Source organism: Carcharodon carcharias, chromosome 3 (assembly GCF_017639515.1).
Source record: "Carcharodon carcharias isolate sCarCar2 chromosome 3, sCarCar2.pri, whole genome shotgun sequence".
Lineage (NCBI taxonomy): Eukaryota > Metazoa > Chordata > Chondrichthyes > Lamniformes > Lamnidae > Carcharodon > Carcharodon carcharias.
This window is the reverse complement of record NC_054469.1, coordinates 188,115,723-188,133,488: the sequence shown is the minus strand read 5'-3', so window position 1 is coordinate 188,133,488 and position 17,766 is coordinate 188,115,723. Positions and strand designations below refer to the sequence as shown.

The 17,766-nt window shown below is 41.2% G+C and overlaps 1 protein-coding gene across 4 annotated transcripts in view; it reads left to right on the top strand.

The window, feature by feature from the left end:
• Positions 1-4,920, top strand: part of nup153 (nucleoporin 153) — a 65,372-nt gene extending 60,452 nt beyond the window's left edge. For 3 of the 4 annotated variants that reach the window (XM_041183836.1, XM_041183835.1, XM_041183834.1), the window contains 3 exons: positions 133-411; positions 2,705-2,867; positions 3,827-4,920. In XM_041183836.1, coding sequence (XP_041039770.1) covers positions 133-411; positions 2,705-2,867; positions 3,827-3,920 — 536 coding nt within the window. In that variant the 3' untranslated portion in view covers positions 3,921-4,920. The remainder of the gene's footprint in view (positions 1-132; positions 412-2,704; positions 2,868-3,826) is intronic. The other variant, XM_041183837.1, reaches the window with a different exon arrangement.
• Positions 4,921-17,766: the final 12,846 nt, after the last annotated feature.

Sequence of the window (17,766 nt, the reverse complement as noted above, 5' to 3'; positions counted from 1 at the left end):
TGTCATAAAGTAAATTTATCTACAAGTGTATTTTGGGCTAGTGCAGGAGAATGGCTGGAAAAAAGTTTAGTGATCAAGTCAGTAACTACAAGACCTTTTAATGGTATTGCTTACCATCTGATCTGCTTTCAGGTAGCTCATCAAACCCTATCTTTGCTTTTGGATCAAGTTCTACAGTTGCAGCAAATCCTTCACCTTTTGGTAGCACACAGACCCCTGTCCCTTTATTTGGACAAAGCAGCAGTCAGCCACCAGCTGCCTTTGGTTCCTCTGGTGCACCTACCTTTGCATTCTCGACCGGTTGTCAGCAACCTGCCTTTGGTTCACAGTCTACCAATAGTCAACCATCTCTATTTGGAGGACAGTTACCTAATCAGCAACCCACATTTGGTTCAACTTCATCTACCTCGAGTAAGTAAATTCACATTTCAGTAAGGTGAACTGTGCTCTAAATTTGACCATATCCAATTTTTAAAATTTATTCTTTCATGGAATATGGGCATTGCTGGCAAAGCCAGCATTTTTTGCCTGTCTTCAATTGCCCTTGAACTGAGTGGCTTGCTCTAGGCTATTTCAGAGGCCAGTTAAGAGTCATTCATATTGCTGTGGGTCTGGAGTAACATGTTGGCCAAACTGGGTAAGGAAAGCTCCCTCTGAATTTGGGAAAATATGTTGTATTTTTTTTATTCATTCATGGGATGTAGGCTTTGCTGACTGGGCCAGCATTTATTGCCCAGTAGTGTGGCAGTATGCAAATAGCTTGTACATTTAAAATCTTAACTTAAAGCACCTTCTATAATTGTAAAACTTTGTCTATATCCAAAGAAATACATTTTAGGAGATCTCCTCCGTATAGCACAGAAGTTGATTGCATGATAAGGTTGTTGCAGCAAAACCAGTTCTATTGATCCTAACAATGTTAGCAGATTGCAATTATTTTTTAAATGATTATCTTAGGCTTTACTATGAAACTACACCCATGCCATTCCCAGGTAGGAAGGAGGGAAATAAAATCCTACCCTCCTAGTAAATGCTGTGTTGATAGGTGCCTGGCAAGTACCTAAACTGTGAGAATAGTGTGTAATAATCCAGCCTGACATTTAACAACCAAGAAAGTTGAGAATTAGGCACACCTTTCAAATTTGTCAGTACATTTACAACCATTGTATGTTCCTCTGCTCAACACCTATTCTTCTTCTCGAGATCCCTGCCCACGGCAGGTCCAACCTACAGCGCCACAACCCCCAGCACATATAGGGAAAGGAGACCGGTCCTGAATCGACCCCACCCGGAAGGGGGATTGAGCCCTGTGTTGTTGGTATCAATCTGATCTATACCAGCCATCCAGCCAACTGAGCTGACCACTTCCCCCCGACCTCCGAGGAGTCAAAGTTGCTGTGGCAACATCGCATATTTTTATGTGCATGTTGTAACCTACAGCTATGGATAAGGATGGTAGAGGTTTCTTTCCATCACATGGCTAACCAGGAGTCTCTCCTGCTCTTACTGCCTGCCACTGGCATTTGTTGGAAGGATTTACAAGTTGGTGCTGTACCTTTTTGGCCATGTTATGAATACACCTTCCTTGGCCATCAAGCCCTAGAGTGGGATTTGAACCTAGAGCTTCTGGTTCAGAGGCAGGGACTCACTGCATCTCAACACCAGCTCAACAGCTATTATTACTGGATAATATAGTGGTGTGCTTTCTAAGCAAGGACATGGAATTTGAAAATAAATGGAGCTGTCTGACCTATAGGATACTGGCCAAGTATCTAAAACCTCATGAGGAAAAATTGAATACCAATCCAAAAGCTCTGTCAAAAAATGGATTTATAAGCTAATCATAAAGGAAAAGAGGGAAATGAAGAGTAAGCATTTAAAGGGGGAATTACAGAGAGTAGGGCCAAGGTGGCTGAAGGCACAGCTGCTCTAGACGGACCTCAGGCTCATTGCAATAGAGCGGTCTTGGGGAAATTAAAGGGCTGCTGGAAGTTGCAAAAATATTATGGGTTGAGGGCAAGACTTCAGTGAATTTAAACATGAGAGTGAGAAATTTAAATTGATTCACTGGAGAGACCAGGTCAGCAAGGCTAGGAGTGATGTGTGCAGGACTTGGCCAAGCAAAGCATATTGGGTAGTGTTGTTTTGGATATGGTAAAGTTTGCTGAGGGAGAACGATGGAAGGCCAGATAGGAGAACATATGGGTGGTGAGGAATACAAGGGAGTGGCCGGAAAAGATCTTCTCAGAGATTGAGACGATGCCCGTAGAGAGGCTACATGAGATAACCAACTCCAGGATAATGCTATGAATGTGTACAGGAGTTTATAAGGAAGGGATGTTTCAAAAGACTTGCAAGAGGGATACTTCCAAGAGAAGATACCAGATGTGTAGGGGAAAGAGACCAAGGTGTATAAATTGTCATAATGAACTGAAGTAGTATCTGTAGCAAAGGCAAGGATAATGCATAAAAGTGATCAGTTTTTATAGTGGTAAAACTATTCTTACTGAAACAGATCATTATTTTGAAGTTTGGTGTGTGACCAGAGTAGAACAATTAATTGTTCTAGCACAGTGTAATGCCTTTCTCAAAAGCAGAGGCATATCGCTCACAAGGACATCACCAGTAGTCCAGAAACAAGTTGCTACTTCTATAATATGCTATCTGTTTAGAGATTATTTCTAAATTAATTTGTAATCTGCAGGTAACAGTTTCCAGTTTGGAAATAGTAGTGTTGGTTTTAACTTCAACGCCACCAATTCATCAAATGAGGTATTTAAATTTGGATCTCCTTCAACGGGAGCATCACAGCAGCCTGGCCCCACTGGTGGCTTCCAGTTCAACCCAGCCCCTGGATTCACTGTTGGGTAAGAACCATCATATATGATAAAATAACTAAATGCTTCTTGCTGGAATATTTGTTTTGGTAAAATTGGATACTCAGTGACAGGAAAAAAGATTGTCAAAAGAAAGAAATCCATTGTAGAGTGCTACTGCTTAGATGTCCATCAGGAAAAAGTTACATTTCATCCAAGCTTAATTGAAAGTTCTAAATTGCACTTCAAACCAGTTGTTGGATATCTAGAAATAAAGCAAAATTTGACCTGAATTTACTTTTAACACAAAATAGTATTTGTTGAACAAACATTGTGTGATGTGTGGGCAATTTTAAAATAGCAATTAGTGCAGTGAACATAAGTTGATTATCAAATGTGTCCTTTTTTTGAGTAACTCCATGGAACTGCTGTAAGGGAAATTATTGAGCAATCAGAGGGCAAGTCACAATCACTGATTGTGTTCACACATTTTTAAGCGGTGAACTCATGGGATTGCATTAGCAGATGACTGGGAATAATTTGCCAACCAATTTAAAGTTACTGAATTGCATTTATACTGGGGTATCGAGCACCATCTAACAAAATGGTCGTCATAAAGCAAAACATGAGATTGTGCTGTTGCATCTGGAAATTCTCAAGAACCTATCTAATTGATTTTATCAAATGCAATGCCAAAACATTTGATCTAAATTTGATTCTGTTTTGATCTTGGAACGTTTCAATTTGAACCAACCAAAAGGTGCAAATGTGCAGAACTGAGCTGCCATAACCCTCACTGTTTTAAACAGCTCGGTTATTTTATTGAGGCTACTGTTTTAGTGCACTTCTGGATGGACTTTTTTCAATATCAACAGTAATTATCAGTAAATATGTGACTTGGACAAACTCTGAAATACAAATAGAGACTTTCTTTCTACAAGTTGAACTTGTGTTAATTTGTTTATATGTAATTCAATAAGTAACCTGGTTTTTGTTTTTCCTTTGGACAGGGTTGGCAGCACCAATCCTTTTTCTACAACATCTAGTGGCCGTTCAACTGTTACTGGTCGGAAGATAAAGACTGCTGTTAGACGCAAGAAGTAGTTGTCACAACTGTTTAAAAAACAGCTAATTATTGAAAATGTATTTTCTATAAAGAGCTGGTGCCCTGCATTAATTGAATTGTACCTCCTTCTGGGCTTTATCAGATCTACCTAGGACCATTTGAACCTGCATATAATTGGTCGCTGCTTTTAGTTGCCTGGTGATGGGTGGACTGTAGATTTTTTTGTGAGATCCCAGCAGTGTCATTAGTTAAAGACTTGGCATGGTCTGGCTACAAACAACCTGCAAAGTGAATGGCTTTGTGTATTGATACCTCTTCATCTGCACCACTAGATATTGTTCATAAACCACCCAATTGTACTGAAAGGTTTGTACAGACTGTAGAGCATCAGTGAGAATAGGGGCTGGTAATTCTGCAAAGGTTTCATCACAGTATGTGAAGTATGTGAATGTGTAGATGTTAAATGGATGGCCTGTTGTGCACTGATGTTTTCTGACTGCAGAATGATTGAAGAATCATACTTGGAGGACTTCAAATGAATTGTCTTCATTTCATAGAACATGTGCTTTTTAAATTCTGTTTATGCTTTTTTGACTTATTTCATTTTATTACAAACTATTATGTACATATCTTATGATTTTCGGTCAATCTACCATTCTTGGACAAAAACACAAATCTGTGAACTTGAATTATTTTTTTGTTATAGCAGTATGTTTTTCGTTCAGTATTGTCTATTAGAAGATTTTATTATGTAAATCTCATTATTCAAAGTTGCCTAATCCATTTAACATCCTTTCTGATTAAAAAAATTGGGAACTCTTTAAAGTTTGCGTATTGGCTTTTGTGATCCACTTTTGTTTGGACCAAAACAGTGTTGTACAAAGTATTAACTATATATTTTTATATTTGTTTAAATGGACTATGGTGACTTTGGATAATAAGGAGAACAATTTAATATTAAAGCCATGTTTATTACTGTATGATTAACAAAACCATGGGATAAACGCCATCAATAAAAATGAAGAAATAGCAAAATCATTTGATTTTGTTCAGAGTGTAAGTCCTTATTTTGTATCAGTCTTTAAATTATTGTATATGTTAATTTACTGTGCAGATTTAAACTTAGTGGACTCTTTCAGAAGAACACTTATGAAATGCATGGAATTTTCAGCACAGAAACAGGTCATTTGGCCCAGCTGGTCTGTGCTGGCATTTATGCTCCCCATGAACCTTTTCCCACTCTCCTCTAATCCTATCAGCATACATTTGTATTCTTTTTCCCCCTCATGTACTTGTCTAGCTTCCTCTTAAAGGCTTTTATGCTATTCACCTCAACTAATCCATATTGTAACAAGTTACACACTGTAACTACTTTCTGGGTGAAGATGTTTCTCCTGAATTTTCTCTTGGTTATTAGTGGCTGTCTTACCTCGATTTGAATCTTCACAAGTGGAAACATCTCTACATAAACCCTATCCAAACTCTTTTGTAATTTGAAAGACCTCTATCAGGGCATCTCTCAGTCTTCCCTTTGCTAGAAAAACTCCCCTGCTTTTGAACACTGCCATGGGATCTCTTATATACGCAAAGAGGGCAGATGGGTTCCAGGTTTAGGTGACTCACCCAGAGAAAGTAAAGATATTTCAAAAATTCACACTTTGGTCATGCAGATGCCAAAAAGGTAAGTGTATTCATTGCCTCTGTAAAGATTAATATAGGACCCAGTAGTCTTGACCTTAACTACCTTGTGGAGGATGGAAGGGAGAATCAGTTTCCTTATTCTATGAAATAGCTCTATGGTCTTCACAAAAGAGCACTGAGGATGCATTAAAGATTTCCATTTCAGTTCTAGCTTCGTTGGAAACTTACGACCAGGATATCTGACCACTTTTTTTTTGAGCCATAGAGATGTATGGGGGAGGAGGCACATAGGGTGTTTTAAATAAATTTTTGATTTACTTGCATATGTTAACATGTCCATGTTCTGGTTTAGAATTCTGCCACTAGCAAGGTAAAACCCAATCTAAACCTTCTGGCTATAACATTTGATCAAATAAATCGTGGTGGTGAGTTGCCTTATTTGATAAAGGACAGACCATTATTGCATCCATAAGGTCTATTACATTAACATCTGTTGAGAAGGAGGAAGGAATGTGGAAGAACTATAATTTGAAATGGGTCTTCAGGTCCAAATAGACTGCTTCACTTTCTCAGTTCTCATGTATAATGGCCAAATTGTCTTCCAACTTCAAGTTCATGCTCAAGTGAGATAGATGTACTGTTCACTGCTTTTATGTTTTTCTGCTTAATTTCATTATTTTACTGTTTTGGTGCTCCTTTCATTTTTTGGTCCTTACTGCTGATTTTGTTGCTGAAAGAGCTAAAAATCTACGTTAAATTGAAAAGGAGTGGAGCAAAATACCTCAGGGTGTGAGTTGCTTTTAAACACTCTCCCAGGTGATTTATTTATTTTGGAAAACACCACTTTTTATGTAGAGGTTGAGGACATCCTATTCTGGCATCTTAGTTTTTATTTTGCCCAAATTGGCTAAACTGAAAATATTTTATTTTGGCACTTGAGAAAATGCCAACCAGCTTTATTCAGATCTCTTCAGATTTTTATATCTAAAATTTGGAACAAAAAGTATAGCAATTTTTTCAAGACAGTTATAATATTCATGTCCAGTAGCCAAACAAAAATTGAAATTCCTGGACTGTATGTCATGCTTAGCATATTGCACATATTAATGGATCGCAATTGAGTATAATTGGAGAGAATTATTGACCTATACAAAAATGAGAAATTGGAAGAGATGTTGGGGGATTTAGATATTATGTAAATATATCACCACCATGAATCTTGGTTATATCTAGGTACACAAAGGAGTTTGTGTTTTCTGTTGGGAAACCCAGAAATAAGGAATTCCCAAGTGTCCTACAGAAATTAATTGTGGGCTGCCTTTTAAATTTTTTATAGGTTTCCCACCTGACTGCAAGTCAAATTGACAGTAGCTGCATGTCAGACAGGAAAACAACTGGGAAGTGGATATCTGGTAAGTCTGAAATTGTAGGGAGTGTGAGCGAACTGGACATTGTGCAATTGGCCGATTTGTATGCAGTTAAGCTTGGTGGACCTGGAGGCAGCACTCCTGCTCATCCTGACCCACAAGCACTTCAATAAAAACAATTAGAGAATCAGAATAGTACGGTATAGTCCTTTCAGTTCATTGAATCTGCACTGACTCTTTCAAAGGGCAATCTAGTTCATCCTACTCCCTGGTTCATTCCTCATTGCTACAATTCTTTCTCCTTCAAGTATTTATCCAGTTCCTTTTGAAAGCTACTATTCATTCTGCCACATTATCTGGTAGTACATTCCAAATCTAACCAGTTGTGCTTAAAAAATAAAAAAAAATGCTAATTTTGCCTGTGGTTCTTTTGCTGCATGTATTGGCCCTTCTTGCCTCCTTTTATTTGTCAGGATTCCTGAGATCTGGGAGTCCTGGCCCTCATGAAGTTAAAAATAAAAATGCTGTTAAGATGGAAGCAGGCAACCTCTTTAAATGATTTCAGTTGCCCACATGTTAAAACCAAGGGTGGGCAGATTGAGTTGGCTAGGAGATTTTTCAAGTTTTTGCCTGCTTCCCAACCTACCTGTCATTGCAGATTAAAATTTCTTCCATAGTCTGTGGGGATTCATTTAGTAAATAAATCAACTTTAATCTAATCATTAATAATAAACCATTGTACATTTGCTGCTAGCCTTTACCCTTTCTACTTAATTAGTTCCAGACTCTTTGTCAACTCCATCAGTATTGATGGAAAGGGCCATTATGATGGGAATGAAATGGAAAAAATACAAGTTCAGCCGTTGTGCAGAGATTTGCTTAGTGTGTTCAGTGAACCTGGGATTTATACATTGCATTGTCATAGTTCTGAAAAATAACTCCAAAACATTTCACATAAATTGATTTGAATTTAATTCATTTTTGTTACATAGGTGAACCTTTTTCACTCATTAAAAAGGGGAGGGGAAGACAATGGCTTAGCGGTATTGTCACTGGGCTAGTAATCTAGAAACCCAGGGTAATACTTTCAGGGGGTGGTGTGGGCGGGAGGGGAGAAGTGGAGGGGGGGTTGTTAGGATAGGAGCAGATCATCAAAAGATGTCACAGACAAAAGAACACAGGTGTTGAAGTTGGTGATATTATCTAAACGAATGTGCTAATTAAGAATGGATGGTAGGGCACTCAAGGTACAGCTCTAGTGGGGTTGGGGAGAGCATAAAAGATTTAAAAATAATGGAAATAGGTGGGAAAAGAAAAATCTATATAAATTATTGGAAAAAAAACAAAAGGAAGGGGGAAGAAACAGAAAGGGGGTGGGGATGGAGGAGGGAGCTCAAGACCTAAAGTTGTTGAATTCAATATTCAGTCCGGAAGGCTGTAAAGTGCCTAGTCAGAAGATGAGGTGCTGTTCCTCCAGTTTGCGTTGGGCTTCACTGGAAAAATGCAGCAGGCCAAGGACAGAAATGTGGGCAAGAGAGCAGGGTGGAGTGTTAAAATGGTAAGCGACAGGGAGGTTTGGGTCATTCTTGCGGACAGACCGCAGGAATAAATATAAATTTTTCCAATAATTTATATAGATTTTTCTTTTCCCACCTATTTCCATTATTTTTAAATCTTTTATGCTCCCCCACCCCCACTAGAGCTGTACCTTGAGTGCCCTACCATCCATTCTTAATTAGTACATTCGTTTAGATAATATCACCAACTTCAACACCTGTGTTCTTTTATCTGTGACATCTTTTGATGATCTGCTCCTATCCTAACAACACCCCCACACCTTAAACCAGCTTATATTTCCCTCTCCTTATAAAGAAAGATCATTTCTGTTCAAGGGTCATGAGGACTCGAAACGTCAACTCTTTTCTTCTCCGCTGATGCTGCCAGACCTGCTGAGTTTGTCCAGGTAATTCTGTTTTTGTTTTGGATTTCCAGCATCTGCAGTTTTTTGTTTTTAATACTTTCGGGACCTGGATTCCCTGGCAGATGGTGGAATTTGAATTCAATAAAAAAAATCTAGAATTAAAAGTCTAATGATTGTAAAAACCCATCTGGTTCACTAAAGAAATCTGCTGTCCTTACCTGGTCTAGCCTACACGTGGTTCCAGGCCTAGCAAGCCACTCAGTTGTATCAAACTGCTACAAAGTCTCAAAAAAGGAATGAAACCAGTCCTGGGCAAATGACAACAGCAAATCCAGCCCTGTCAACGCTGCAAATGTCTACAGAGGACAGGTCCTTGCGTATGAATATATCTGGGAAAAGAAACATGTCCAGTCAATGTGCCTTTTTGAATTAAACAAAAACGTGGGAGACAATAGGTCTCTGGTATTCTCTCCATGGCCAATCAGTGCTGGCTTGCTAATCAATCAACACCCTTTTTCTCATGCAATATAAATTGTTGCTCCCTTTGAAATTTGAGTCTTGCATCTGTCTTGCAGATGAGTGCAAGACAAAAAGCTTCAACAGCATGCCTCTTCTCTCAGCGATACTCAAATTAGCATGCTTTAACAAACATTTTTTACTCAGTTCACTATATCAATTATTGGATGGCCAACAATACTAGAAAAATCCATGTTAAACACTGAAAGGTGATAGGATGATGGATTTTTAAAAACTTAAAAAAAAATTAATAATTACATGTAACAGACTTCCTGGAGAATGTTCTGAAGTTTGACAGAGAATTTCACCTGATCAGCTTTGAATAGAGCAATCTGAATTTTTTTTAATTGGACTGTTGTGAGAATAGAGGTTGGAAATCTATATTAATCAAAAGATACCAAATTAATCCTTAATCCCCTCATCAATGAACCTTCCATGGGTTTACCATCCAGTTAATGTTAAGAGAAGCACTACATCACCATAGAAACTAGGAGCAGCAGTAGGTCATTCGGCCCTTCGAGCCTACTCCATTCATTATGATCATGGCTGATCATCCAACTCAATAGCCTGCTCCCACTTTCTCCCCATATCCTTTGGTCCCTTTCACCACAAGAGCTATATCTAACTCCTCCTCGAAAGCATACAATGTTTTGGTCTCAACTACTTTCTGTGGTAATGAATTCCACAGGCTCACCACTTTCTGGGTGAAGAAATTTCTCATCATCTCAGTCCTAAATGGTCTACCCCATATCCTCAGACTGTGACCCCTGGTTCTGGACTCCCCCACCACCGGGAACATCCTTCCTGCATCTACCCTAAATAGTCCTGTTAGAATTTTATAGGTTTCTATGAGATCCCCCCCCCCCCCCTCATTCTTCTGAACTCCAGTGAATAAAATCCTAATCGACTCAATCTCTCCTCATATGTCAGTCCCGCCATCCCAGCAATCAGTCGGGTAAACCTTCGCTGCACTCCCTCTACAGCAAGTACATCCTCGGATAAGGAGACCAAAACTGCACACAATATTCCAGGTGTGGTCTCACCAAGGCCCTGTACAACTGCAGCAAGACATCCCTGTTCCTGTACTCGAATCCTCTGGCTATGAAGGCCAACATACCAGTTGCCTTCTTTACTGCCTGCTGCACCTGCATGCTTACCTTCAGCGATTGCTGTACAAGGACACCCAGGTCTCATTGCATATTCCCCTCTCAATTTATAGCCATTCAGATAATAATCTGCCTTCCTGTTTTTGCTACCAAAATGAATAAGCTCACATTTATCCACATTATACTGTATCTGCCATGCAATTGCCCATTCATTCAGCTTGTCCAAATCACACTGCATCCTCCTCAAAGCTCACCCTCCCACCCAGCTTTGTGTCATTCGCAAATTTGGAGATATATTTAATTCCCTCATCTAAATCATTAATATATATTGTGAATAAATGGGGTCCCAGCACCAACCTGCCTGCCTGTCATTCAGAAAAAGACCCGTTTATTCCTACTTATAGTTTCCTGTCTGCCAACCAATTTTCTATCCATCTCAATACAGTACCCCCAATCCCATGCTCTTTAATTTTACACGCCAATCTCTTATGTGGGACTTTAACCACTCTTACATTAACCAGTCCAGATTATACTCATCTTGCATCATTTCACATAATACTTCCTCAATTTGGACATACTCTCTCTAGTGCTGTTATATCCTAGCACCCTTTGCGACAAATTTTCCTGTATCAAACTCTACAACCTGTAAGCTTATTGCCAGATTCCAGACATCAGCCAGTGAACCAAACCTAATGTTTCAGCCCAAGTACTGCCAAACCCAGATATCCTCTATAATTGTTTACGAGAAAAGACTTACCTGTGAAGGAAGAATGTACAGTGTTATGGGGAGAAGGTGGGGGAATGGCACTAAGTGAATTGCTTATTTGAAGACCCAGTGCAGACATGATGGGCTAAATGACCTCCTTCTGCACTGTAACAATTCTGAGATACCTTATTAGTCCCACAATGACGTATGTGAAAAAACAAGGAGCAATCCAGCATAAAAACTTTTAACTGGGGAGAGCTAATTTCAATGTGATGAGAACAGATCTGTTCTCATGTTGCAGTAATAATGACGGAAAACTGTCATGTTCACTGTTGTCACACCTCTCAAACTGAGAGCAACTTCTGGCATGCTCTCATGCAGTTAAATGCAGAAATCAGAAGTTGCTGTCATTGATTTTACGCTACTCCAGAGGATGCGAAGCTAACCTAAACCTAATGATACTATGATCACTGTTCTGTAAGTGTTCCCCAACTAGCACTTGATCCACCCATACCACCTCAATTACCAGTTACTGGTCCAGCAATACCTCTTTCCTTGTTGAACTGGAAACATACTGATGTAAAAAAATTTTCCTGAACATACTTTAGAAACTTGTCCACCTCTTTGTCCTTTACACTATTATTATCCTAATTATAGGCTGGGATAGTAGAAGTGCCCCATTATCGCTATATTTTCTGCACCTCTCTGTAACTTACTTGCAAATTTCTTCATCTATATCTTTCCCATTAGTTAGTGGTATGTAGAATATACCTAGTAGTGTAATGGTACTTCTATTGTTTCTTATCTGTAGCCAAATAAGTGGGCAGATGTGCTTTTTTTCCTCTTTGTTCTTTCATGTGATGTGGGCATCACTGGCAAGGCCAGCATTTGTTGCCTATCCCTAATTGCCCTTGAACTGAGTGGCTTGCTAGCCATTTCAGATGGCAGTTAAGAGTCAACTAGATAAGAATGTCAGGTGGGCCCCGCGTGGGCCCCAGCTATACCTGTCTCTTTATGGGATATGTGGAACATTCCTTGTTCCAGTCCTACTCCGGCCCCCTTCCACAACTCTTTCTCCGGTACATCGATGATTACTTCGGTGCTGCTTCGTGCTCTCGTCAGGACTTGGAAAAATTTATTAATTTTGCTTCCAATCTCCGCCCCTCCATCATTTTCACGTGGTCCATCTCTGACACTTCCCTTCCCTTCCTTGACCTCGCTGTCTCAATCTCTGGTGATAGACTGTCCACCAATATCCATTACAAGCCTATCGACTCCCACAGCTACCTTGACTACAGCTCCTCACACCCCGCTTCCTGTAAGGACTCCATCCCATTCTCTCAGTTCCTTCGCCTCTGTCGCATCTGTTCTGATGATGCTATCTTCAAAAACAGTTCCTCTGACATGTCCTCCTTCTTCCTTAACCGAGGTTTTCCACCCACGGTCGTTGACAGGGCCCTCAACCGTGTCCGACCCATCTCCCGTGCATCCGCCCTCACGCCTTCTCCTCCCTCCCAGAAACATGATAGGGTCCCCCTTGTCCTCACTTATCACCCCACCAGCCTCTGCATTCAAAGGATCATCCTCCGCCATTTCCGCCAACTCCAGCATGATGCCACTACCAAACACATCTTCCCTTCACCCCCACTGTCGGCATTCCGTAGGGATCGTTCCCTCTGGGACACCCCGGTCCACTCCTCCATCACCCCCTACTCCCCAACCCCCACCTATGGCACCACCCCATGCCCACGCAAAAGATGTAACACCTGCCCCTTTACTTCCTCTCTCCTCACTGCCCAAGGGCCCAAACACTCCTTTCAAGTGAAGCAATATTTCACTTGCATTTCCCCCAACTTAGTCTACTGCATTCATTGCTCCCAATGCGGTCTCCTCTACATTGGAGAGACCAAACGTAAACTGGGCGACTGCTTTGCAGAACACCTGCAGTCTGTCCGCAAGAATGACCCAAACCTCCCTGTCGCTTGCCATTTCAACACTCCACCCTGCTCTCTTGCCCACATATCTGTCCTTGGCTTGCTGCATTGTTCCAGTGAAGCCCAACGCAAACTGGAGGAACAACACCTCATCTTCCGACTAGGCACTTTACAGCCTTCCAGACTGAATATTGAATTCAACAACTTTAGGTCTTGAGCTCCCTCCTCCATCCCCACTCCCTTTCTGTTTCTTCCCCCTTACTTTTGTTTTTTTCCAATAAATTATATAGATTTTTCTTTTCCTACCTATTTCCATTATTTTTAAATATTTTATGTTCCCCCCACCCCCACTAGAGCTATACCTTGAGTGCCCTACCATCCATTCTTAATTAGCACATTCGTTTAGATAATATCACCAACTTTGACACCTATGTGTTCTTTTGTTCTTGTCTGTGACATCTTTTGATGATCTGCTTCTATCACTGCTTGTTTGTCCCTACAACCACACCAACCCCCTCCACTTCTCTCCCCTCCCCCCAAAACCAGCTTATATTTCACCCCTTCCTGTGATTCACCTAGTTCTGTCGAAGGGTCATGAGGACTCGAAACGTCAACTCTTTTCTTCTCCACTGATGCTGCCAAACCTGCTGAGTTTTTCCAGGTAATTCTGTTTTTGTTTTGGATTTCCAGCATCTGCAGTTTTTTGTTTTTATCTTAAGAATGTCAGGTTTCCTTCCCTAAAGGGCTATAAGTGAACTATAGTTTTTATTGACTATTGATCGAAGTTTCATGGTCACCATTACTGAAACTAGTTTTCAATTCCAGATTTTATTAGTTGAATTCAAATTCCACCATCTGCTATTTTGGGATTTGAACCTGTGATCCCTGAGTATTATTCAGGGCCTTTGGATTACTAGTCCAGTGTAGTGACATTATCACTACACCACCACCTCCCCTAATTAACAAAGCTTTTAACCTTGTGGCTGTACTGCAGTAATGCCAGCTCCAAAATCCTGATCTTGAGCTCCTCCTGCTGGAAACACCTTCTAAACATGTAGGATACAAGAAGCATCTTGGAGTTCTCAGGCTGTGCATTCCGTGACCATATCTGCTGTCTTGTGACGTGACTCCTTGATTTTTTTTGTAGATTTGCTTTCAGTGCTCTCAGAGACTCTCACTCTCTCCTCCTAGCTCTCTCTCTCATTGACTCTTTGCTGCCACTTTTATTTGTTTGTTTCCTCACACTGTTTCCCTCAGGCTTGCTCTCTCACTTCATCTTGGCCTGCAACACAACTAGCACATGAAGCACTGGCTGCAGCAAAGTGAAGAAGCACAGGGAGAAGAGGGGGAAGGCTCTCTACACAAAGCCCTACTTACCAAGGGTCTTTAGGGAGCACATTCCCTACCTCCACCTCAGCCAGAAGCAAAGTGATGGTGTAAATGGCGATGAGGTGTTAGGGGAAATTGAATCTCAGTAGCCATGCATGGGAAAAGTCATACGTACTGTACTTTGGCTTAGGTCCATGACCTTTCCTTTCTGCTTCTCTCTGCACAGATACTTCCAGACCTAAGTGCAGCATTTTCTGCTTTCTGAAAATACTCAGAATTGCAGCATCTGTTTTGCACTTGTTTTTTGGTGTTGGCTCTGATGTTAAGGGAGGGAAGTTAGTGCTAAGGGGAACATTACTGATCTGTTAGTATTTCAGGCTTTGTTTATTGAATGAACATTGAAAATTCACCAGATACTCTTACTTATTGACAGTTCCTCAGCCCTAGCTTCTGACAGCAGGAATGATGCCTTATTTAAATACACCCACCCAGAGGCTGCTCCACACCCCCCAACCCAATAAGCTGGGGAAGCAGGTCAGAATCCACCCCTTGCTCACCCCAACCACTTCTCCCCCCGCCCACCCTTCCTCCCTCCCCCCTCAACTCCCACCCTTCCTCCCATCTCCACTCCTTTGCCTCCCCCTTACAAATCCTCCATACTTCTTCACTTCCTTCCAAATCCTTCCCCATTCTGCACTTCCTCTTTCCTCCACTCCCCAATTCCTTCCCTCATCCTCCCACTGCATTAAATTTCATCTGCCCATTCCACCAGCCTATCTATATCCTCTTGAAGTCTATCACAAATCTCCTCATAGTTCACAATACTTCCAAGTCTTGCATCATCATCAGATTTTGAAATTGTGCCCTGTATACCCATGTCTAGGTTATTAAGCAGTGGTCCATCTACATATCATTGCCGTACCTAGCACAAAGGAAGATGGTTGTGGTTGTTAGCGATCAGTCATCTCAACTCCAGGACATCACTGCAGGAGTTCCTCAAGATAGTGTCCTCAGCCCAACCATCTTCAGCTGCTTCACCAATGACCTTTCTTCCATCATAAGGTCAGAAGTGGGGATGTTCACTGATGATTGCATAATGTTCAGCACCATTCGCAACTCCTCGGATACTGAAGCAGTCCATGTCCAAATGCAGCGAAACTTGGACAATGTCCAGGCTAGGGCTGACAACTGACAAGTAACGTTCACGCCACACAAGTATCAGGCAATGACCATCTCCAACAAGAGAGAATCCAACCATCGCCCCTTGATGTTCAATGACATTACCATCACTGAATCCCCTGACTATTGACAGCACCTTCCAAACCCATGACCACTACCATCTAGAAGGACAAGGGCAGCAGATAGATGGGAACACCGCTACCTGGAAGTTCCCCTCCAAGACACTCACCATCCTGACTGGGAAATATATCACCATTCCCTCACTGTTGCTGGGTCAAAATCCTGGAACTCCCTCCCTAACATCACTGTGGGTATACCTACACCACATGAACCGTAGCGGTTTAAGAAGGCAGCTCACCACCACCTACTCAAGGGCAACTGGGGATGGGCATTAAATGCTGCCCAGCTAGTGATGCCAACATCCTGTAAGTGAATAAAAACAAGTCGGAAGTAAAGTTTTCTGTAATTCATGTTTTTAATTGGCTCAAATTAAATAGTTGCATAATGAAATTATAGCTGTCACCTCCTTGATGTAGTGGACGGTGAACTGGGAAATGTTGACTACATCACCTGCTCCTGTCTGGAAGGAATCACTCACATAGGTGGTGACAGTGACCTTGAAGGCCACTGGCAGCACCATCCTTGCCCTGCTGTGCGACTCTAGGTCCTGTTCAGTTGGTTCAGTTCACACACATCCTTGGTAGGTGCCTAGGTGCTCCCGGCTGAGGTGAAAGTAGGAGAAGAGGTCCCTAAAAACCCCAGGTTCTGTGGCAAGCCGTCTTCCTCCCTGCACTGCTTTCGCTTTCTGCTGCCTGTGCCCCATAACCCTGCGTGTTGCAGGTTAAGAGGGACTGTAATTCTAGCCTCCAAACTCCAATAGACTTTATGTTGGCAATTAAGAAAACTCTGTCCTCCCTGTCAGGATGCAGTAACCCTAACTCCAACAAGAACACCACAATATTTCCAAAACTTTTCAAAAGCAAAAGTAAATCAGAAGCACCTTACCTTTAAACACTGGTGAGGATGAGGTGGCCCTCATGCAGCTGTTAGTTTAAATCATGGAGTTAGCTGGACCTGCATGAACCAAAATGGCAGAGCAGGTGTCAAATCAACCTGAGAAGCTGTTGACATCAAAATATGCCCAGTGTGAAGCTTCTGGTACACAAACAGTATGCCCACACTAGCATCCTTAACAGCACAGTGGGCACTATACGGACCACATATGAAGCATTGCACCTGTCATTTTTGGCAACAGCAAATTTCATAGCACCAACTCTACAGAACACAGACAAACAACATAGTCAGAAAATATACACATTTGGCAAGAAGAATAGCCAGCATACTGGAAGAGGTGGAAAATCAAACCAGCCAGTTATTAGCATCAAGACAACAGCTAAAGAAATGGGGTGTTAGTCTGAAGGCAAAAAAATACCTAAGGGAAAGGAAATAGCATTAAATATCAACAAAAAAAAAGATTGTGTATGTGTTGTAATGTCCAGAATGCATAATAATCTGGGGATGTTAAAAAGGAAGAACTGGCATATATGGTGTGTCTTTCACAACCTCAGGATGCCGTAGAGCAGTTTTTAGCTGATTAGCATAATGTTTATGCTTTATAAATACTTAATGTCAGAAATATGACAGGCAATTTGCACATTGCAAACTCCCACAGACACTAATGACCAGATCATCTAGATGTTTTTAAGTATGTTGGTTAAGGGATAAATATTCTACATGACCAAGGGGAAAGCCCCCTACGTTTCTCCAAAATAACACCAGGGGATCTTTTATGTCCACCTGAGGGGGCAGTTTAACATTGCATCCCGGAAGATGGACAGGATGTGCACATTGGGCTAGATTATGTCCTGTGCATTTAAAGTCACCACTTCTTATATAATTTCCAGTTTGGGGACAGTGGTTCTGGTTTTGTCATGATTATCAATTCATCAAATGAAGCATTTAAATGTTGGGTCTGCTTCAACAGGAGCTGCACAGCAGGCTGGAGGTTTCCAGTTCAACCTAGCACCTGGATATATTGTTGGGTAAGAACCTTCATATATAAATGTTCATTAGTCATGTGCAATAGGCTGTGATCCAATCTACCTTCAGAAACATCGTCCTCAACTACCATTGACAGCGAATGCAGTGTGGAAAGCCAAAGTAAATGCACTGGACAAAGCTCAAA